Here is a 19739-nt window from a genome sequence, read left to right as displayed (position 1 = left end):
TCCGTTTGATTGCACTGGAGATTAGGAAAATCAAAGCAAAAGGACACGTTTTCCTTTTCGTTGCAGTGTTTGGTTGTTATTTACCATTGTCATGCCAGTATTTGTTGGCTGTAAAATTTCCAAATGCTAGCCCTTTTCTAACTGTTTTATTTTCACTCAAATCAGGAGGAAAAGGACAGTAAAGAAATGTGAATCTATTTTCCTTCTTCTAGATTATGTACATCCAAACGGATTACGATTTTGTTGTCCACACCTAGGGGTGTAAATGGATATTCGGAAATTCGATTACCGTCCGCATCCGAATCCGTTTAAAGCGAATATTATCCGAATCCGTTTCAAGCGGATATTATCCGAATCCGTTTATGAGATATCCAGCTCTTAGCGGATGCGAATCTGGTAAATGGTATATCCGATCCGTTTAACATCCGAATCCGAGAAGTAAATCCTTTTTATTTATTATTAATAATATCATTAATATTTATTTTTAGTAATGACACACTATCTTTTGTTTTTATAAGAAAAGTGAATATTCTTTTTAGAAAAAATAAAATAAAAACAAAAATAGCCCAAACCCATTCCATCAAAATAACCCAAACTCATTCCATCATATACAAAAAAAAGGAAAAACCCAAACACCACTACCAACACTATCATCCATCCCCATTGCCTCCCTCTCTTTCTCTCTCTCTCTCTGCCTTTGTTTTAAAAGGAAGAAGAGGATCTCATATATTTTAGGGTTTGAGAGTTAATTTTGTGAAGAGAATATAGAGGTCTAGTTTTAGGGTTTGGAAAATTCATTCGAGTAAGTAGGAGAAAAAAGTTAAAGTGCTGCAATAAAATGTTCGAATTTATCAGATAAACGGATACGGATAATATCCGAATTCGAACAATATCCGACGGATACGAATTCGGTAATGGATATTAAATATCCATCGAATCCGAATTCGGATAGTGTATACTGTAATCGAATTCGGATATAGCCATATCCGCTCCAAATTCGATCCGTTTACACCCATATCGATCTCCTAGAAGGGAACATAGGCTTAAACTTGCAATAAACATGCGGCCCACTGTATCACATGGCAACAAATGTTACTGTAAGGTTCCAAAATTCTATAGAGTTTAAAATATACTATAAAATCTCCTCTTTAATTTAATAGGAATCGATGTCCTCAGCTACAAACACTGAAGGAGCCGTTTGGATACGCGGATTTTATAATCTAGGTTTTTAATTTGAAAACAGTGTAAAAGATGGTTCATGATCAGGCTGCTGCAATCTGTCCTCGCAGGTCAGCATGCAGCAGCCGGATCATGAACCCTCTTTTACGCTGTTTTCAAGCTAAAAACATGGATTCTAAAATCCGCATATCCAAACGGCCCCTAAATAATTTAAGAAAAACAGCACTACTTCAACTATAATCAAAATCATTATTATGATTCCATAGGTCGATATGGAATTGATATGGAATCACTCAAAGTTGGAGCAAAAAACAAATCAAATAGAAGGCTCTTGAATTGGCTCGATCACACAATAGAGTGAAAACTACAAAATTTTAAAATTTTGAAAGTTTGAAATTTTTTGAAATTTAGTGACAGTAGATGAATCAAGTTGTTGGAGTTGGGTTATGGATGATATTAATTTGGATAGATTTATGTCAAAATTTTGACAGATTTCTGTAACAAAAGTGATGTGCACTAAACGGCAACCGGAGGTATTGTGTGTTTGGTGTGTTTGGCGTACCGTTTGAAACGCCGTTTTGCAAAACGGCGTTTTCGTGTTTGGTTGGCCAGATCAAAACGGCGTTTTAAACGGCAAACGGGGGTATAGTGTGTTTGGTTGCAAATGCCCCAAAACAGAGTTTTTATGGTACAATGACCAAAAAGGACATTGTACAAAAAAGAAAAAGGGCATTGTTTGGTTGGCCTCAATGTAACTCAACTACTCTCTCATTAGGCCCAATATTTTTTTTTAAAAAGGGTTTAGGGAAGTTGCAGAAAGAGAGAGCGAGGGGGGGGGCTTCCAAACGGCCGTTTGGCCCCAAAACGGTGTTTCAAACACCAAACGGTGTTTTAAACGCCAAACGGTGTTTTAAACGCCAAACGGTGTTTTAAACGGTACGCCGTACAGCAAGATGCTATTTTGAGTAAATCAGAAATCTAAGATCTGATAAACATCAACAATGCATAGAAATATAAAATTTATCAATAGGCATTAACTGTCTATGGTAAATGGAAATCTCAGTGCGGTGATAAATTGGGATTCAGAAGTGCAGAATGACAAAAGTCTTGAAATTTGGTGATGAGTTGGATTCCGGCAACACAAAACAGTGAAGCGATATGAAATGCAGTAAACTTTAATTTGTATATAGATGGCAAAAAATAAAAAGTCAGCAGACAAACATCTTTCGATGATTATTCACAAGAGTTTGAGCAAATTTCAGCAAGCAGTGTTCCATCCATGGAAGATAATCATATACAGACAGTGATAGTAGTAAAAAATAAAGAAAAGAGATTAGTTTAGTCCTTCCCCGTTTTGGTTACAGCCAAATGTTGTCGGATTGCCGGAGGAGAAGGAAAGAGCTGAGGTGGGTCGTTGTGACCCTGTTTGAAAGCTATGAAGATGGCGTTAGAGCCGCTGCCCCAATAGTTGAAAAATTGAGAAAATGAAGAGAAAAGAAGAGGAAAATGGAGAAAATGCTTGAAAAGAGACCTTGTTGCTGTGATTTTCGTGTGGAATGTTGTTGTCCTTTAGAGAGGATCCTTGAAGGGTTTTTAAAGAGGAAAAATGGGTGAAAATGACCGTTGTTCCTTCCTTAGCCATGCGTATTGCCATGGGTGAAGATTAGGGATTTTTTTGGGAAGAAATCGAGCTCAAAAATGACCGTTGAGAGAGGCAATCATGGGCAAGGTAGGAAAGTATTTTAGGCATTTTGGCTGGATTTGGGCAAGATCCAAGCAAATCTGCACTTGGGATTTTGGAAAATTTAGCTTTAGAAAGAAAAAATGGGTTTGGAAAGGAGAAAGAGTTTTAGGCCCTAATGACATGCAATCAAGGGCATTTTTCTTTGCTTTTGAAGAGGTAGAAAACGACAAAAAAAAATGCATGCTTACATTTGTCCCTCTGTAACTTGTTGTGTCCATTAAGTGGCAAAGAAGTGATAAGTGCTAAATGGAGTTCCTGGTTTTGAATATTTTAGTTGAGAATGGACGCCTATGAGTTGCCCCTCTTGGGTGACCCATGTGAAAACATGGGGGAGCCAAGAAGATAGGCTCAAAGGGTAAAAAGGTAAGGTGGAAATAAGTAAAAGTTAAGGTGGAAATAAGTAAGAGGGATGTAAAACGCGCAGTAAAATAAAGTAGTAATTAAACTTGGGTTAGAAATAAAGTAAAAGGTTACGAAGAGAAGAGTTGGGGTAGCAACATACATCAACATCTGTATAATCTTCATTTTGATATGACAATGAAGATATGTGAGAATAGCTATAGAAGCTATCTCTAGTTATCCGTCTTGCCGTAAATGCAATGGATGCAATAAAACGATGTAAATGAAAGCAAAAATATGAATTGAGTATACGCTTGGTAAACTTTTCATCATGTTGCTTTGATAGTTTTTCATTTGCATACTCTAAATTCTTCTACTCTATATGTGTCTACTTTTGCTATTCATTTTTCTCTTTCATATCTACTTTTCCTATTCAATATGCTCATTATTATATACTTTTGCTATCTATTTTTTTTCATTATCACTGTAACATTTACAAGGCAAGCACAAAAGACCGAGACAATTCTCATAGTCTTTTCTTCTTCTTCTTTTTTAACAATTCTCACCTTTAACGTTTGTCAAATCAACTGAAGATCACATTCCTTTGGATGACATTGTATGTAGTTGCCCCTATCCTTCAAATTCCATTCTCAATCTAACTCCCTTGTCCGCTAGTCATTAATCCCTATGTTGTCTCTGTTTTTTTTGTGTGCCTATCTACTTGGATACCCCATGTTTTCACATGGGGCATCCAAGACGGGCATATTATACGTGTCATTTTCTTCTAACCACTTTCTATTCACAGTTGTGATCCCATTTCTTCATGTGTTTACTTCTTTGCCAATTGTTGCATACGACAAGTGCCAAAGATGGGCAAATGTAAACACCTAAAATTTGTTTCTTTAAATAATTATTTTTAAAATCTTGCATTTATATATTCTATTTTAATTTTGCCAAGATTTCTCCTTTGCTTTTTTAATCTAACACATTCTTAAAGCAAATTCAAAAAAATTCCTTATTTATCAAAAGCCAACCTACAATGCTTTTTTCTCTCCATTGATTGTCTCTCTCTTTTTAGTAAGATTTTTCTCTTTCTCCAAAAAAAGAAAAGAAAATGATCTCTCCTCCCCAACGTCCATTTTTTCCTCTCCTTTCATTAAGAGACAAACAAGATTCTCATCTCTCTCTCCAACCTTTCTCTAACACAAAGAGACAAAATTTCACTTTTCATATTCTCTCTTACAAAACAATAGAAAAGGCTTATCTCTCTTTTTCTCACTCTCCCATATACACCTTGCTTCAAGGCAAAGTTCTCCTCTTTTCATTTTCTCTACAATATTGTTCTCTATTCATTATTTTTACACCGGTCTTTCAATATCCGCTCGATCTCACACTCTAGGACAACAACATCGCATCACTAACATCCATTGGTGCGATCTCTACATAGGGTCTTCACAACCCGCCACACTTCTCCCTCCACGCGCGACGGCTCCACCAACAGCAATTGGAACGGTCAATCACTAAGATCGGGGAAGCATAAACCCCCTCTCATTTATTTACTACTTATTTATCTACATTATAATCATTTATGTGTTTATAGTTCTTTAATCATTTTTTTCTTAAGCTTCAATCATCTATCATTAAATTCACAAAAAAAAAAAAACTTAATTTTTGTGTTTTCATAGAGATTGATTGAATATCCGGATACCTTTGCAAAAACCCAGTTGAAGAGCGCACCATTGGATCCACATCACCCAAGTGCATCGATAATTACACTAAAAAAATTTGAAGGTAAGGAATGATCAATTAAGGAGAGGTGACCTGGATCCAACGAGGTGTCTCTGCGTCTGAGTTTTTACAATATATAAATGTCATGATCGGCAACAAAAGATGCTTATATTCTAACCTTGAGGACTTTTCATAGCAGTTCCATCTATCACTTTATTGTGAAAAACCATATCGCCCCATTCCACCACAAGTACCTCCATATTTTGTTGAGTAGGATTCGACAATAGGTTTGAGTTAGTACCCTGACTAGGTCATGACGGGAAAGGCCCACTGATGGGCCCACTTATCGATTGGAATTAGGGTTAGACCATTAAAAGGATGAAAATAGAGAAGGTTACTTCTAACTTTGCAATGAAATGAGGACGAATGACATGTCATTATTTGCCACGTGTCCCAACTGCTTAAATGGGATCTTGGGGTCACCTTATCTAAAAATACATTAGCTTTCTGCAAATTAAGAGCATGGTCGTCCACCTTGTCTAAAGTCGGTCGCCAATACAAAGAGACAAAGGCAAAATTGTGGCTCTCTAAGCTAATGTCACACTCTACACCCATTACATCCATATTGTCGTTCTCAAATGCTAATGTCACACGCTATTGGGAAATATAGTAATAGTAATAATGATGTATTTAAAGCTAAACCATTGGTGGGTGAGATTAAAGGATGATGGGAAATTGATGCGGACGGCACATATATCTTGGAAAAGAAAACACTTTCTGATTTGGGTCTATATGTCACACGCTATTGGCTTACACGGAAAGAAACCCAAGAAGCAAAGGCATTTCAATAAGGGCCTGTTTGGATACCCCTTGATTTGGATTTGGAGGTGAATTTGGATTTTCAAAATTCATGGATTTGAAATCAAGAATTTTAAAATTCACAAATTTATAAATAATGTCGTTTGGATAACCACGTATAGATTTGGATTTCAAATCTAAATTTTTTTTTTTTTTGGATGCTCTTTGGATTTGGATTTGAATTTGAAATCTAACAAAACCAAAAAGCCCTAAAATACTTGATATATGGGCATTTCAGCCATTTTTCATGATCCAGGGGTATTCTAGTCATTTTACCCTATATGGGTGTATTTTGATCATTTTTATGTCGTAATGGTGTTTTAGTCATTTTTCATGACTCAGGGTATTTGGTCATTTTCACCCGGTATAGGTGTACTCCGGTCATTTTGCATGACCCAGGGGTATTCTAGTCATTTTACCTAATATGGCGTATTTTTATTATTTTTATCTTATGAGGGTATTTTTAGTCATTTTTCATGAGCCATAGGTAATTTTTACTTGATATAGGGGTATTTCGATAATTTTTCATAATCTTGGGGTATTTTAATAATTTTACCCTATATGATGTTATTTTGATCATTTTTATGTCATAAGGGTATTTTAGTCATTTTGCACGACTCGGGAGTATTTTGTCATTTTTACCTGGTATAGGGGTATTTCTAGTCATTTTACCTAATATGGCGTATTTTTATCATTTTTTTCTCATTATGGTATTTTTAGTCATTTTTTATGAGTCATGAGTCATTTTTACTTGATCTATGGGTATTTTAGTAATTTTTTATGATATTGGGGTATTCTAGTCATTTTACCCGTATGAGGTTATTTTGATCATTTTTATGTCATAAGATATTTTAGTCATTTTGCACGACTCGAGGGTATTTTGTCATTTTTACCTGGTATAGGAGTATTTCGGTCATTTTGCCTGACTCGGGGTTTCTAATAATTTTACCTAATACGATGTATTTTGATCAGTTTTTAATGTCATGTGGGTACTGAAGTCATTTAACTCTTTTTTTGTATATTTTGGTCATTTTAACCCCTTACATGTCAGATTTAGATTTATAAATAACCTCTCACAGAAAGGATTTATAAATTTGAAAAATTACACTAACATGAGAAATTTGTAAATCTTATGGATTTCACTCAAATCCAAATCCAGATGTCATATAGGCTTGCCAAACAACGAATTTGGATTTAAAAATCCAAATTCATCTCCAAATCCAAATCCAAGGGGTATCCAAACGGGCTCTAAAGTTTGAAAGCAAATAAAGGATTTGCTAAGCGTGACATTGTAACATTATATACAAAGCAAAAATTAAACAGAATGATGAGAAGTGCTATATAAGATGGGATTGAACCTCCGATCTTCAGGTTGAAAGGTTGAAAGCCAAAGCCTTAACCAATTGAGCTAGAAGCTCAAACCATGAATAAATCGCTTCACCAAAATAAAATGAAAAAAGGGGTCCCAGCCTAACCCCAGCTTACCTATTAAAAAAAAAAAATCACTTCACCAAAATAAGATGCATGGGAAATAATATATTTGGCCCCTTTTCTTCTCCGGCCCACCACATACATGCATACATTTACATAATTGTGGGAAAATGCTAAAAAGATAGGGGTTGTTATGGTCCTTCCTAAATACACTTATTGGGGCCCACTTGTGACTCGTTTACATGATTAGAGATCTAATGATTCAATCTGGCCAAATGCCTCTGAGAACACTTTGATTGGAATGATTCCACGCCCTTGAAGTTGACAAGAGATAACCATTGATTTTATAGTCCTCTATCTTAAGATGGGAGGGGACTAGGGCTGCAACTCGAGCCAGGTTTTACCTGATCCGGATCGACCCGACCCAAAAATAGCCTGGGTTGGGTTCAGGTTTCATGGGTTTCGAGTCGAGCCGAGTTGAGCATTCAAAAGCCCGCATGAATCTCGGGTCGAGCCGGGTTTGAAGGGGCCCGACCCGACCCGACCCGAGTTACATAAGTTATAGTATGTACATTTTTTTCTATTGTTAGTTAAAAGTTAAAAGTGAAAACCCACGCACCCAGTGTTATTGTATGTGAGAGTAATTTCTGCTTCTATGAGTTGAGTTGATTCAAGTGTTTGATTCAGCATTGTTTGATTGTAATTACAACATTGTTTGATTACAGCATTGTTTGATTCAAGTGTAATATGAGTGTAATTACATCATTGTTTGATTCAAGTGTACTGTGAGTGTAATTTCTACTTCTATGAGTTGAGTTGCCTTGCCAAACAAGAATTTTCCTTAAAAAATTGCGTCAACGTGAAAAAACCCGACCCGACCCGACTCGAGATTTATCATGGGTAGGGCCGGGTTTGGGAATCGTGGATTTTCCGAAAAAAAACCCGACCCGACCCGAGTTGCAGCCCTAGAGGGGACGAAAATCATATGGGACACCTCTAATGTTATCCAAGATCAAAGGTCTTGATTTCACAAAATTTGCCTGCTTATGAATGGACAAGAAATCAACACCCACTGTGCGTGAACATTTTTCATTAAAAGAATAGTGCTTTTATGAAGGTATATAATTTGTCACAAGTAAAATATATTGAAGATTTGCTAAGCAATTTCACATAAAGCCATTTTGCGACCAACATTTGCATGAGAACCGCCACACATACATTTTGGCAGATTTTGTCTTATTCATTTAATTCGTCTGAGGTGGCTGTTCTCTCATGCAAAAGTTGGTCGCCAAAATGGCTTTCCATGAAATTGCCTAGCAAATCCCATATATTTAACAGCGGAAAATGAATGTACAATTACAAGGCATTTATTAGATAAATTAACTAAGCTTTGCATTTATGAGTTTTTAAATAACCTAGAGGGCCACACAATTTTTCCCATCTGATATACAGTAGATATCGGGTCTGACCACATTGGCGTCAACATTAGGACCCGTTTTGCACCCAGCGTGCAAGGCTAGTAAACCTTGACCCGCCAAGGCAATATCAGAACGTGTTAATTGATGGAAACAACTTTAGGAGAAGACCAAAACACATGTCGCTTCTCATTAATTGCACATATGAGGGGACCCACAGCAATATAAGTGGGTCCAGGGTCCACTCTTTGGGTGTGTTTGGAATGTCGGAATCAGGCATCTGAATCAGCATCTTATTCTGATTATGCCCGATTCCGGTGTTTAGTGCAAAAAATGAATGGAATTAAGAGGCCAGAATTGATACCAGGCGGAATTAAAGAGTACGGGAATTGGGATGTCGGGATCTATTTCCCACCCCAAGAGGTGGTATTCTGATTCTGCCTCTCTCGGAATGAATTTATTTTATATTTAAAATTGTTCATCCTGTTTACAGAAATTTGAAATAGAAATCAGAATAGGATGGCGATTCCTATTTCTGATTCCGGCAATCCAAACGCCGCCTACTGGGTGGTCAGTCAAGCACTTCAATGGACTGGTAGCGTGCATCTTGGACAATTAAAAGGTCACGTTTGGAAGCATGTAGACTCCTTTTGTTTTTAGTTACTAAGAGGATTCAGAATTATATATTAAAAAGAAAAAATTTGAAGGAGCATTTTCTCCAAGAAATATTATTCCTGCAATCCAAACAAGAAGTGTGTTTGGATTTTGGATTATCAGAATCAGGCGCTGGAATCAGGATTGGATTCCAACCTGACCAATCCCAGCATTTGGTTAAAAAAAGAACGGAATCAAGGGGGCAGAATTAGAGGGAGGAAATCTTTTTCCCGCCCCAACAGGTTGTATTATGATTTCACCCAAGTCAGAATAGAATTTTTTTTTCTCATTCTGTTTAAAAGAGAATGGGAATAGGAATCTAAATATGTTGTCGATTCCGATTCCTGATTCCTGATTCCGGTGATGTGACCATTCTAAAAAATAGTCTCAAAATAGCTTTCACTTCTACCAATCATGGAAGCTTGTAGAATCCCATGAAATTGACAGAGTGATGCCTCTAATTTTCTGCAATTTGGCAGCTCTCGAGCTGTACTAAAATATTTTTTATGCTATATTGTATTAAAACGTATGTATGAGATCTAACTGTTTTGAATAAAAAATGCCGCTTAAATGAATTTTTGGTGCATGTTTGCAACGAGGTGATATATATTGGAAAAGAGGCGACACCACGCAGAAAGTCAGTTTTAGGATCAATGGAAAAGGCTATTTTTTGGGTCCTACAAAGGACATGTATGTGAGATCATGACCGTTGATCTAGTAGAACACCACGAGGCAACCCACATGGTATTGGTCCCATCCGGAATGGACATCTCATGCATAAGATAAAGGACTACAAAAAATCAAGAGTGAGAATCGTTGGATCAATTAGTTAGGATGATTCGATCAAGGTGTTCTCAGTGGGACCAATAAGTGCCTTTTTAGAAAAGTGCATAAAGTCACTCCCTTTTCACATTTTTGTAAGGAAAAAATGTTCTTTATAGTTTATATTTTAGTATTCCCAATAAAAACACAGGGTACGAAAGCAACTCTTAAGAAACATTTAATTAATAAGAATGGGTTTAGCAGCCCATAAAAGACCTACTTTGACCGATGCAACTATTTCTTTTTCTTCTTTTTTTTTCTTTTCTTTCTTTTTTCTGCGCGGGGGGGGGGGGGGGGGGGGGTGGTGGGAGAGAGAGAGATTTGCTAGCGTCCGTAGAAGGCATTTCACTGATGGGCTGTTGCAAGTGAGAGCAGGCACATCATGAATAAAGACAAAATCAGCTGCTCTCACATGCAACAGCCCATCCGCGAAATGCCTTCTGCGATGAATGCTAGCAAATACCTTTTTTTAAATCCAAAGATAGCTTGAATTAGTAGGTGTGAAAATGCTAAAAAGGAGTTACTTTTATGCTTCTTCCTAAAAGACACTTATTGGTGACTTGTTTATGTGATCTTATCCATTGACCCCACTACAATCATATGTCTGGATAGATGCCGTTGAGAACAACTTGATCGGATAATCCTAGACCCTTGATCTTCAAGCCTCGTTTAGGGTTCTACATGATCATCTATCTCGATCTCACAAAAGAGTTAAAGCAGAATTAATATCATCCCATTGTAAACCTCAATTAAGTAGAAAGCTGGCCACAATTCAAAACACTGACCTCTGCACCCAACAAACCCAATAAATTAAAAGCATAAACACTTACTCAATCTTCACAAATCGTCTATTTTTAACTTACAAAACACTTTTCTTCCAATTTTATATACACCCTGAACAATGGGCTCACCCATAAAGCAACAAGCCATCAATACAAAAAACAAGTATCACACACCTTTTCCCTACCTCTAGGGTTTAAAACTGAAACAATTGACGAAATTAAAGAAATAAACTATGTTTAGAACCTTCAACATAAGTAGATTTCCACCAAAGCAAGGTGACACTTACCTAACCTTCTTAACCCTTTCTTTTACCTTTCCATGTCTATTGGTTGAAACCCTTTTCCCATATGAAGAAAACTCTCTGATTCCTCAAGCTGCTGCTTCTTTTGTGACTCTACATCATCGTTGTCGTCTTCCTCTATGATCAGAAATTTGTACTCCACCTTCTCTTCATACTTTCTAACTAAAACCAAGTAAAAGACCATGGAGAAAATTATAACAGCCCCCAAGAACCAGCTGAATTGTAGGTTCACAAGGGACTTTGCTCTTCTAAGAGCGCTTTCGCTCCCACACCTGACTACCGAGTGTCCTTCTTCCAAGTTCATGTGACAACCTTTTGGGATTAACTGTGGGGTCCATAGCGCGAACCCCATGACTATAAACCACACACCTTGGAAGAAAATACTAGCAGACCTCACAAAGCTAATTAAGAAACTCTTAGGGAGCGCAATTCCAATAAGAGTCGTGGCCAGCGAGACGAGAATTACAATCTGTAGGAGTAAGTGGTATTGCCCTTCGACGCCCATGTGATCGGCCGAGTGGAGGCGGAAGAGGAGGAATTGCTGGCTGAATGCGAGGGCGGCAAGCAATTGGGTGAGCTCTTCGTGGGCCCTCGGCTTAAGGCGATCAAAGAGAATTGCAAAAGTGGCATAGACTAAGAAAGAGAAAGAGATGGAGGAGTGCTCGAAATTGTGGAGGTGGTTGGATGGGATCGTCCAATCGGGATCAAACGGTTGGTGGCGATCGGGGCCAATGAAGAGCTCCATGGCTATGGAGAGGGAGGAAGCTACCATGATTAAGAAGAGCTCAAGGTACCTTAAAATTGAGGTTGGGAACCATGGGGAGGATGTGTAGGAGTTTGGGTGCAGGGCATGGAGCTTGATATGGTTGAAGAGGTGCCATAGGCCCAATAGGAGAAAACCAAAGCCAGGTGCTACATGGCCAACCAAAGTGCCCATTTTTCCTTCCTTTTTGGTACGTTAAGTTGTGATTTGAGAGAAAAGGGGCGAGGGGAGGGGAGGGGAGGGGCGGGATGGGATCTTCTCTTTGGAGATATGTGTTGTGACTTGGGATGCGGGGATGGGGAGGGAGATGGGTTTTAAGAAGGTTGAGGGTTGAGAATTCGTCGGAATCGAGAGACTTCTTAGAGGATTTGAACAATTGAACTTCGAAGGCTTGGGAAATAAGATTACATTTAATTATAATTGACCAATGGTGTTTTGTAAGAAATGACGTAGGGGGGTTTGGATCTCTAGAAGCATAGGTTACCTAGAACAGCAGTATTTGCCCCCATTTATAAAATGACCAAAATATCCCTCTCCAGTCTCCCCCCCTCTTTTTTTAAGAGTTTTAGGCCATCTTTGCCTGCATCAAAAAATTATTTCATACCATATTATGAAATTGACTATGATCGAAAAAGACCTTCATTCGATGTGCAAGTAACATATTTGTTTGGGTGATCAGGACCGTTGACATGTTGGGCTATCACAGGTCGACCCAATGGATCTAGATCCCACACCGAATTGAGATCTCATTTGCAAGATTAAATCATTAAGAAATTAACGACTTAAAGATATCATAATCTTTTTTATCATGCATGATCAAAGGTCTCGAATCATACAATGAGGGTGAGACCAACGGGGCGCTGGACTGTGATGGCAACAATATTCATAGGCCTAATCAATGTACCTGTGATGTATCCGTACCCTACTATAATTGTTTTCCTTAATCCGGAGAGTTTTTCTCCAATCTTATATGCAAATTGTTTTGAAGTTAACTATTACTTGTAAATAATGGTTATGATAATTTCATACATGATCTGATAAATTTTAAAGAGAAGATTTTCTATTAGTCTTAGATGCATTATAAAGAGTAGGTTAGTGCTTATATAGAGCACTTACATGATAAGGATAGAAGGGAAATCAAGATAACTATGGAAGATAGAATCATAATCAAATCTACCTAATTAAATAGAATTTTCTAATATTTCTTGCTTGCCTCTTCTAATCCACTTGCCTAATCATCTAGTCTCCTCATTTACTGTTAGAGAATAAAATTAGATCTCTCAAGATCTTAGATTGATTAGGCATAGTTTAGGCATACTGATTTGAATAGGTAATTAGATTAGATTATATTTATCTCTTTCCGTTCTTATCAGTATCTCTTTCTATGTTTATCCCATGAGTGTTCTATATAAACACTCTTTGGGCTCTTTGTAATGAATCCAAGATTTAGTGAAATATCAGAATTTATCATTTACCCAATGTACCTCCAAGATGATCCAACAGTGAGATCTTAACACAAACCAACCGTTGGATCCAACATATTCTAACATGCCCCCTCAAACGTATATGGATTGAAAATCGATATATGTTTGATTACAATAAAATTCCCCAATAAAATAGAATTCCCCAAATTCTAATGTAATCAAAATCAACCGATTTGATGCACACTTTCAAAAGTCGATGACGAAGATCCTTTGATGAAGATTGATGTTGCTGCCAATGATCATTGATGATGGTTGTCAAAGAAGATGTTGCTTGTTGATGTGCTACAAAGAGGGCTTAAAAGCCAATAGATCATAGCCTCGATGGGACTAGATGATACTCAAGTCTTGATGGAAGAGTAAAAATTGTTCACTATGGACCAATGCCGAAATGGGCAAAAAATTAGTCAAAATAGACTAATGCCGGAATGGGCAAGAATGGGCCATGATGGATGAAAAATCATGGGTCAATAAGTTGGTGCTCTTTGTAATTAAATAATCCTTCATGATCTAATTAAATAATGGCTTCTAAAGAGACTCTTTGTCCCATTTGTAAACAAAATGAAATTAAGATGATCTTATTTACAAACAAGAAGCAATTTTGATGGCATCCAAAGATGCCATTAATTTGGAGGATTGTCCAAATCCTCGACAATATCAATAAAAGCACGCTTTACTATGTACGAGTGGAATAGTTCAATGATTAGCGTATGTACTAAACATTTCAAGTTTATAATATATAAGACGGAATGATAAACTGAAGGGCGCCCCTGCAAAAACCCATCTACAAGGGCTCCTCCATTTGCCCATCCCATCAAAGTGCATTTATTTCTTATTTTTGTTTATAATTTTTTGCCCCTCATTTCATTTCGTATACTCCACTCAGTTCCTTTCATAAGTAAAGCTATTTTTGATCCGCCATTATCATAGTTCTCTATGAGTTTATAAATGCACTTCATTGAGATGGACCAATGGAGCGCCCTTGTAGCTGGTTTTGTAAGGGCAACATTCAGTTTATCATTCCTCAATATATAATAATTAGTATAATGCATTTGTAGTAGTTTTTTTTAACAATTTTGTTATTACTGGGTTTGGTTTCTTGAGCAAATTTGAATTTTTTTGGTGAATTTGTTCCGTTATGTAGTGAAGGCATTCTTGTCATTTCTCATCAACCAAGCGAGAAGCTGTGTACGGATTTTCTAAAAAATTCTAAGGGTGTTTCCGTAAATTCACTCTCAGTTCTAACATACCTTGTCTGCGATCCCTTAAGAAAGACGGCGTTTTAGCATTAAATCAACGCACGGTTCCAACAAGTCTTTTAGTCTTTTTTCCTGCATTTTCTCGTTAACAGAAACGTGACGATAGAATTCAATTACCCAAATTAAATTTAGTGCGTCATGGCTCTAGTCATTTCCCAAGTCAGCAGGTGTCCGTTGATCTGGTTCTGCAACAAGGCTGACTCCATGCCAACGGTCCCAAAATGATCATACGATCTTAGGCCCCTTGATCAATAGGGATAAAAAATTGATCTGTCAAAAAAAATTCAACCGTTGATTATTTGAAGTCTTGATCTTGCAGATAAGATCTCTTTTTAGCATGGGCCTTTGATCCACTGTAGCATATGGTGGTTGTCCATCATAACAATATTCACAACCACCGATCATGTCCGTTGGATTCATGTTTTCCATAAAATATCAAATATTAGAAGATGCTTATACCATACATATCGTATGATTAAATTCAGGATATAATCCCGCCGCATACATCTCCGTTCACCTGCATCCTGCCTATATGTGGAGATTATTGATCCTGACCGTCTATCTTGTGGGCCCAATAACCTAATATATTGAATATACAATATTCTGGAATCTTAATACGATTTTGACATCGTGAGGATGGCGTGCAAAACTTGGCAACATATTGTATCTTGAGGTTCAAGTCATTATTGGCGTATGTCACGATCATGGTTTAAAATTTAGACCGAAATCCGAAATTTTCCAAAATTCAATCTTTCGCCATTTACCAAATTTCGGATTTCGGTCCGAAATTCCGATTTAATGACATTATTTATTAAAAAAAAAGTGTTACAAAATTTCGGCCTAAATTTTGGAATTTCGGTCCGGAATTGGGAACCAAATTACCAAATTTCAGTTATTGGTGGGTCCGAAACGGTTACCGAAACCGAAATTTTAAACCATGGTCACGATTACTATAGAGATATACACTTGGTACATATTATATGAGTCAATTTATTTAGTTAAAATTTAATAGAATGTTAGAAAACATGATCACGATTGTCATAATAATTTATAATTCTGAATAAATAATACATAATATCAAGTGTGCAAAATCAAAATCATTTAGAGTAAATCTGTGGTGATAAGGTAAACAGTATGGTCAAGAGTCAATATCAACGGCCGGATGGTCTTTAACACGTGGATCAGGTGTCTCAGGATGGACTTTTATATATAGGGCTGACTCTTTTTCGTACGCGAGAAAGCAATGCCCTAGTTTAAACGGTTGAAAGCTTATACACGGAAGTAAAGGTTTATTTTCTAGCAAGTTCCGTGAATTTTGAATTCAAATAGATCAATTGATCTCTATCTCCCATTGGCTGAGACAAATTAAAGGACCCACACATTGAGCCACTCTATAATTGTAATGCATTTTAAAAATTTATATTGGGTAGAAATTTAGCAATTTATGGTGGGAAAAGTTTTGGGAACAGTCGGGTTCTTTTAAGATGCATATTTAGACTAGGTAGAATTATAAATGGGGCCTACTTCTTCAACAATCCAGACTATTAAGCTGTTAGGCATGGATGGACCATGCATAAAATTCCATTGTTGCTATCCGATTATTCTTTTTTCCTCGGAACAAATTTCTAGAAGAGGAAGAAAACAAAAAGCGATAGGATACTTCATCGTCTCCTCTATGGGCGCAGATAGATTTGCCCACAACCCCCCACTCTCTCTCTCTCTCTCTCTCTCTCTCTCTCTCTCTCTCTCTCTCTCATGGATAATATCTTTGAACGAAGTCATGGGTTTGCTCCCTAGTGACGAGCGTTTTCTGGGTGATTGTGCGCATCCGTAGGGAAATAGTCTTATCCCTGAAGGGCGTGGGGACAGCCTTTGTTTATATATATATATATATGAGGAAACTGTAAGCTCACCAAACTTATGGTGAGCTAGTTTGCCCAATCACATGGGAGCCCATTTTGTTAGGATGATCCAAACCATTCATTTGAAAGTCCCTTACATAGATGGGGGGTGTACCAAAAATCAGCTCCATAGGATCATCCTAACCCCTCCATTTGTGGAGGACAAAAATGGACGGACACAAATTTGCCCCATTTTTGTCCTCCACAAATGGAGGGGTTAGAATTATCCTATGGAGCTGATTTTTGGTACACCCCCTATCTATGATAAGGCCTTGCAAATGAATGGTTTTGATCACTCCCCAAAATGTGGCACCCATGTGATTGGACAAGCTAGCTCACCATAAGTTTGGTGAGCTTACCTCTCTCTCTCTCTCTCTCTCTCTCTCTCTCTCTCTCTCTCTATATATATATATATATATATATATATATATATATATATATATTTTATTATTTTTTTTTTTTTAAATGTGTGAGCATAGGTACGGACATCATATAAAGTGCATTTTCTTTAAAAAAAATCATTTGGGACCCTTGCTGGAAGATCTAAGCTGTTTATTTGTTGGTCCCTAACATCGTATATAATGATGGTGGCCAGACAACTTAATGGTTTGGATATTTGAACAAGGTGGGCTCTACTCTATATATATATATATATATATATATATATATATATATATATATATATATATGAGGAAAGTGAAGCTACACCGCCGGTGTAGCTAACTTAGCTACACCGCCGGCTTAAAATACAATGGGCCCACATTGTTTTGGTGATCCAAACCATTCATTTGATTGGCCCTCACATAGATAGGGTGTCCACAAAAAATCAGCTCCATAGGATCATCCCAACCCTACGATTTGTGGAGGCAAAAAATGACAAATTTGTGAAGGTTTTTACACGTTCATTTTTTCCTCCACAAATCGTAGGGTTGGGATGATCCTATGGAGCTGATTTTTGGTGGACACCCTATCTATGTGAGGGCCAATCAAATGAATGGTTTGGATCACCAAAACAATGTGGGCCCATTGTATTTTAAGCCGGCGGTGTAGCTAAGTTAGCTACACCGGCGGTGTAGCTTCACTTTCCTCATATATATATATATATATATTTATTTTTTTATTTTATTTTTTTATTTTTTTAAAGTGTGCACGTACCTGCATGCCCATCTATTGTGTGGCAAAGAGATTTTATGGCGTTTATGAGTAAGTGCACGTACTTTTTCAGAAATAAAGTATGAACAACCTTGTTCAAAGATAACGGATTGGCCTAAAAAATCATCTATAGATTGGAAGGTTAGGATCATCAGACATATTTGCATTGAGTGGTAGGACCTAACAAATGAACGGTTCAAATCTTTGAACCTGCTCCGTTTGGTTGCCGGAATTGTTTTGGTTCTTGGGATTTTTGTGGAATTTCCGTTGGAAACCCATGTTTGGTCGCTGGGCCCAAAATAATCCCAAGAACCACAATAACCCCGCACGAAACCGTACCCTGGAAAAAAAATACTCACAGGAACCATAAATAATAATACTCACAGGAACCATAAATAAGCTTGCAGAATTTATTTTTTTCTTCCCAATAGTTCAAGCAACCAAACAAAGCTAAATTTCCCACCATAGTCCGGTCAACCAAACATGAGATTTTTAGGGCGTGTTCGACAACAATTCTTTTCCAGGATTTTCCCCTTTTTTAGTGGTGTAGAATGAGGAAAGCCAAAAAAATCTCAAAAATCTCGTTCGGCTATGTGACTCGTTTAGGTCCGGTTCTAAAATTTCACCTGCTTTTTCAACTAAAAAAGAGGATTCTATGAAGTGATAAATACCATTTCTAAAATTTCTCATCACTCTGTTTCTCTCCTGTTTAATCCTGTGAGAATGAGAAGCCTTGCCGAATGTGCCCTTATTTTATTGGGATACTTCCAGGAGTTTTTTTTACACCAATCTCCTAGGGAGTTTTTTGTTCCACAGAAATCCCAAGAGCCAAAAAAATACACCAATCTCCTAGGGAGTTTTTTGTTCCACAGAAATCCCAAGAGCCAAAAAAATACCGGCAACCAAACGGATGTGATTTTTGTTTTAAAATACACTTTACACAGTTTCCACGAGTGTAGTGCACTATTTTTGTGATTTTTTTAAAAAAGCATTCGATGCGGACGAACCCGTCTTCAAACAACAAAGTAAATGCCTAAAGCGCGCCAGGTAGGGGTCGAACCTACGACTTTCTGCTTAGGAAACAGACGCTCTATCCACTGAGCTACAGGCGCTTTTGATTGTTCCGATACTCCAATCAAACAAATTTGTAGGATAATTAGAATTGAACAATTTTCTAGGATATTTCTATGTTTATCTCTTCTCTCATCAACTGAACCCTAATCCAGATACCAATAAACCGTACTGCCCTGGCCAAACCTCAATTTTGCAAACCTCAAATTGACCCGCGAGATTTATGAATGGATTTGTTGGCCCAGGCCAACAGCCCTCCTTACATATAGCCTTTTAGCTCAAATTTGGATGAGAGCATGGAATTTGAGGTTAACCAGACCATTAAATATTACTTTTGTGTCCATCTACTTAGATCACTTGAAATAAAATAGGCTACGGACATGTCTGGCTACCAACGAATTTTTTTCATTATAAATTAGAGGGGTAGGACGAGTGGGAGGAGAGACTTGAGAGGTGACGCAGGGGCGGATAGGGTAGCGGAAGCTTTGATACCAAGTGATGCAGGGGCGGCTAGCGGAAGCTTTGAAATAAATTTGATGTGCGGATGTTGCGGTTTACGATGGACCTTTAGATCTTCGATGGATGGATCTTGTGGCGGAACTTGATGGTGAAGTAGGGAAAGCTGCTTCAATGAAGGGTGTGTTGTTGGAATCCAAGGATCAAAGATAGATGGGAAGAGAAGAAGAAAATTACAAACACGTTGTATTTAGCTTCTTGGCTCCAAAGAAAAAGATGGTGATAAACAAGGAATTAAATTCCCAAAATAAAACTCAACTATTATTCAAATAAAATAAGCCTCCCCAAACGTTTACAATGCATCTCTTTTTGTAGAGTTTTTTGTGGCCGTATCCTACTTCT

At 37.4% G+C, this 19739-nt stretch overlaps 1 protein-coding gene and 1 non-coding gene across 2 annotated transcripts; both read right to left on the bottom strand.

The window, feature by feature from the left end:
- Nucleotides 1-10958: 10958 nt before the first annotated feature.
- LOC143876814 (uncharacterized) lies at nt 10959-12286 on the bottom strand. The gene has a single exon (XM_077378508.1). The coding sequence runs from the start codon at nt 12189-12191 to the stop codon at nt 11262-11264; it is 930 nt and encodes a 309-aa protein (XP_077234623.1). The 5' UTR covers nt 12192-12286; the 3' UTR covers nt 10959-11261.
- Nucleotides 12287-18849: 6563 nt separating this feature from the next.
- On the bottom strand, nt 18850-18922 carry TRNAR-CCU (transfer RNA arginine (anticodon CCU)). The gene has a single exon. It is a non-coding gene; the product is annotated as a tRNA-Arg (tRNA).
- Nucleotides 18923-19739: the final 817 nt, after the last annotated feature.

Source organism: Tasmannia lanceolata, unplaced genomic scaffold (genome assembly GCF_043159265.1).
Source record: "Tasmannia lanceolata isolate RefF3 unplaced genomic scaffold, GAP_Taslan_0.1 ptg000005l, whole genome shotgun sequence".
In the NCBI taxonomy this organism is placed as follows: domain Eukaryota; kingdom Viridiplantae; phylum Streptophyta; class Magnoliopsida; order Canellales; family Winteraceae; genus Tasmannia; species Tasmannia lanceolata.
This window is presented reverse-complemented; position numbering and strand designations above follow the sequence as displayed.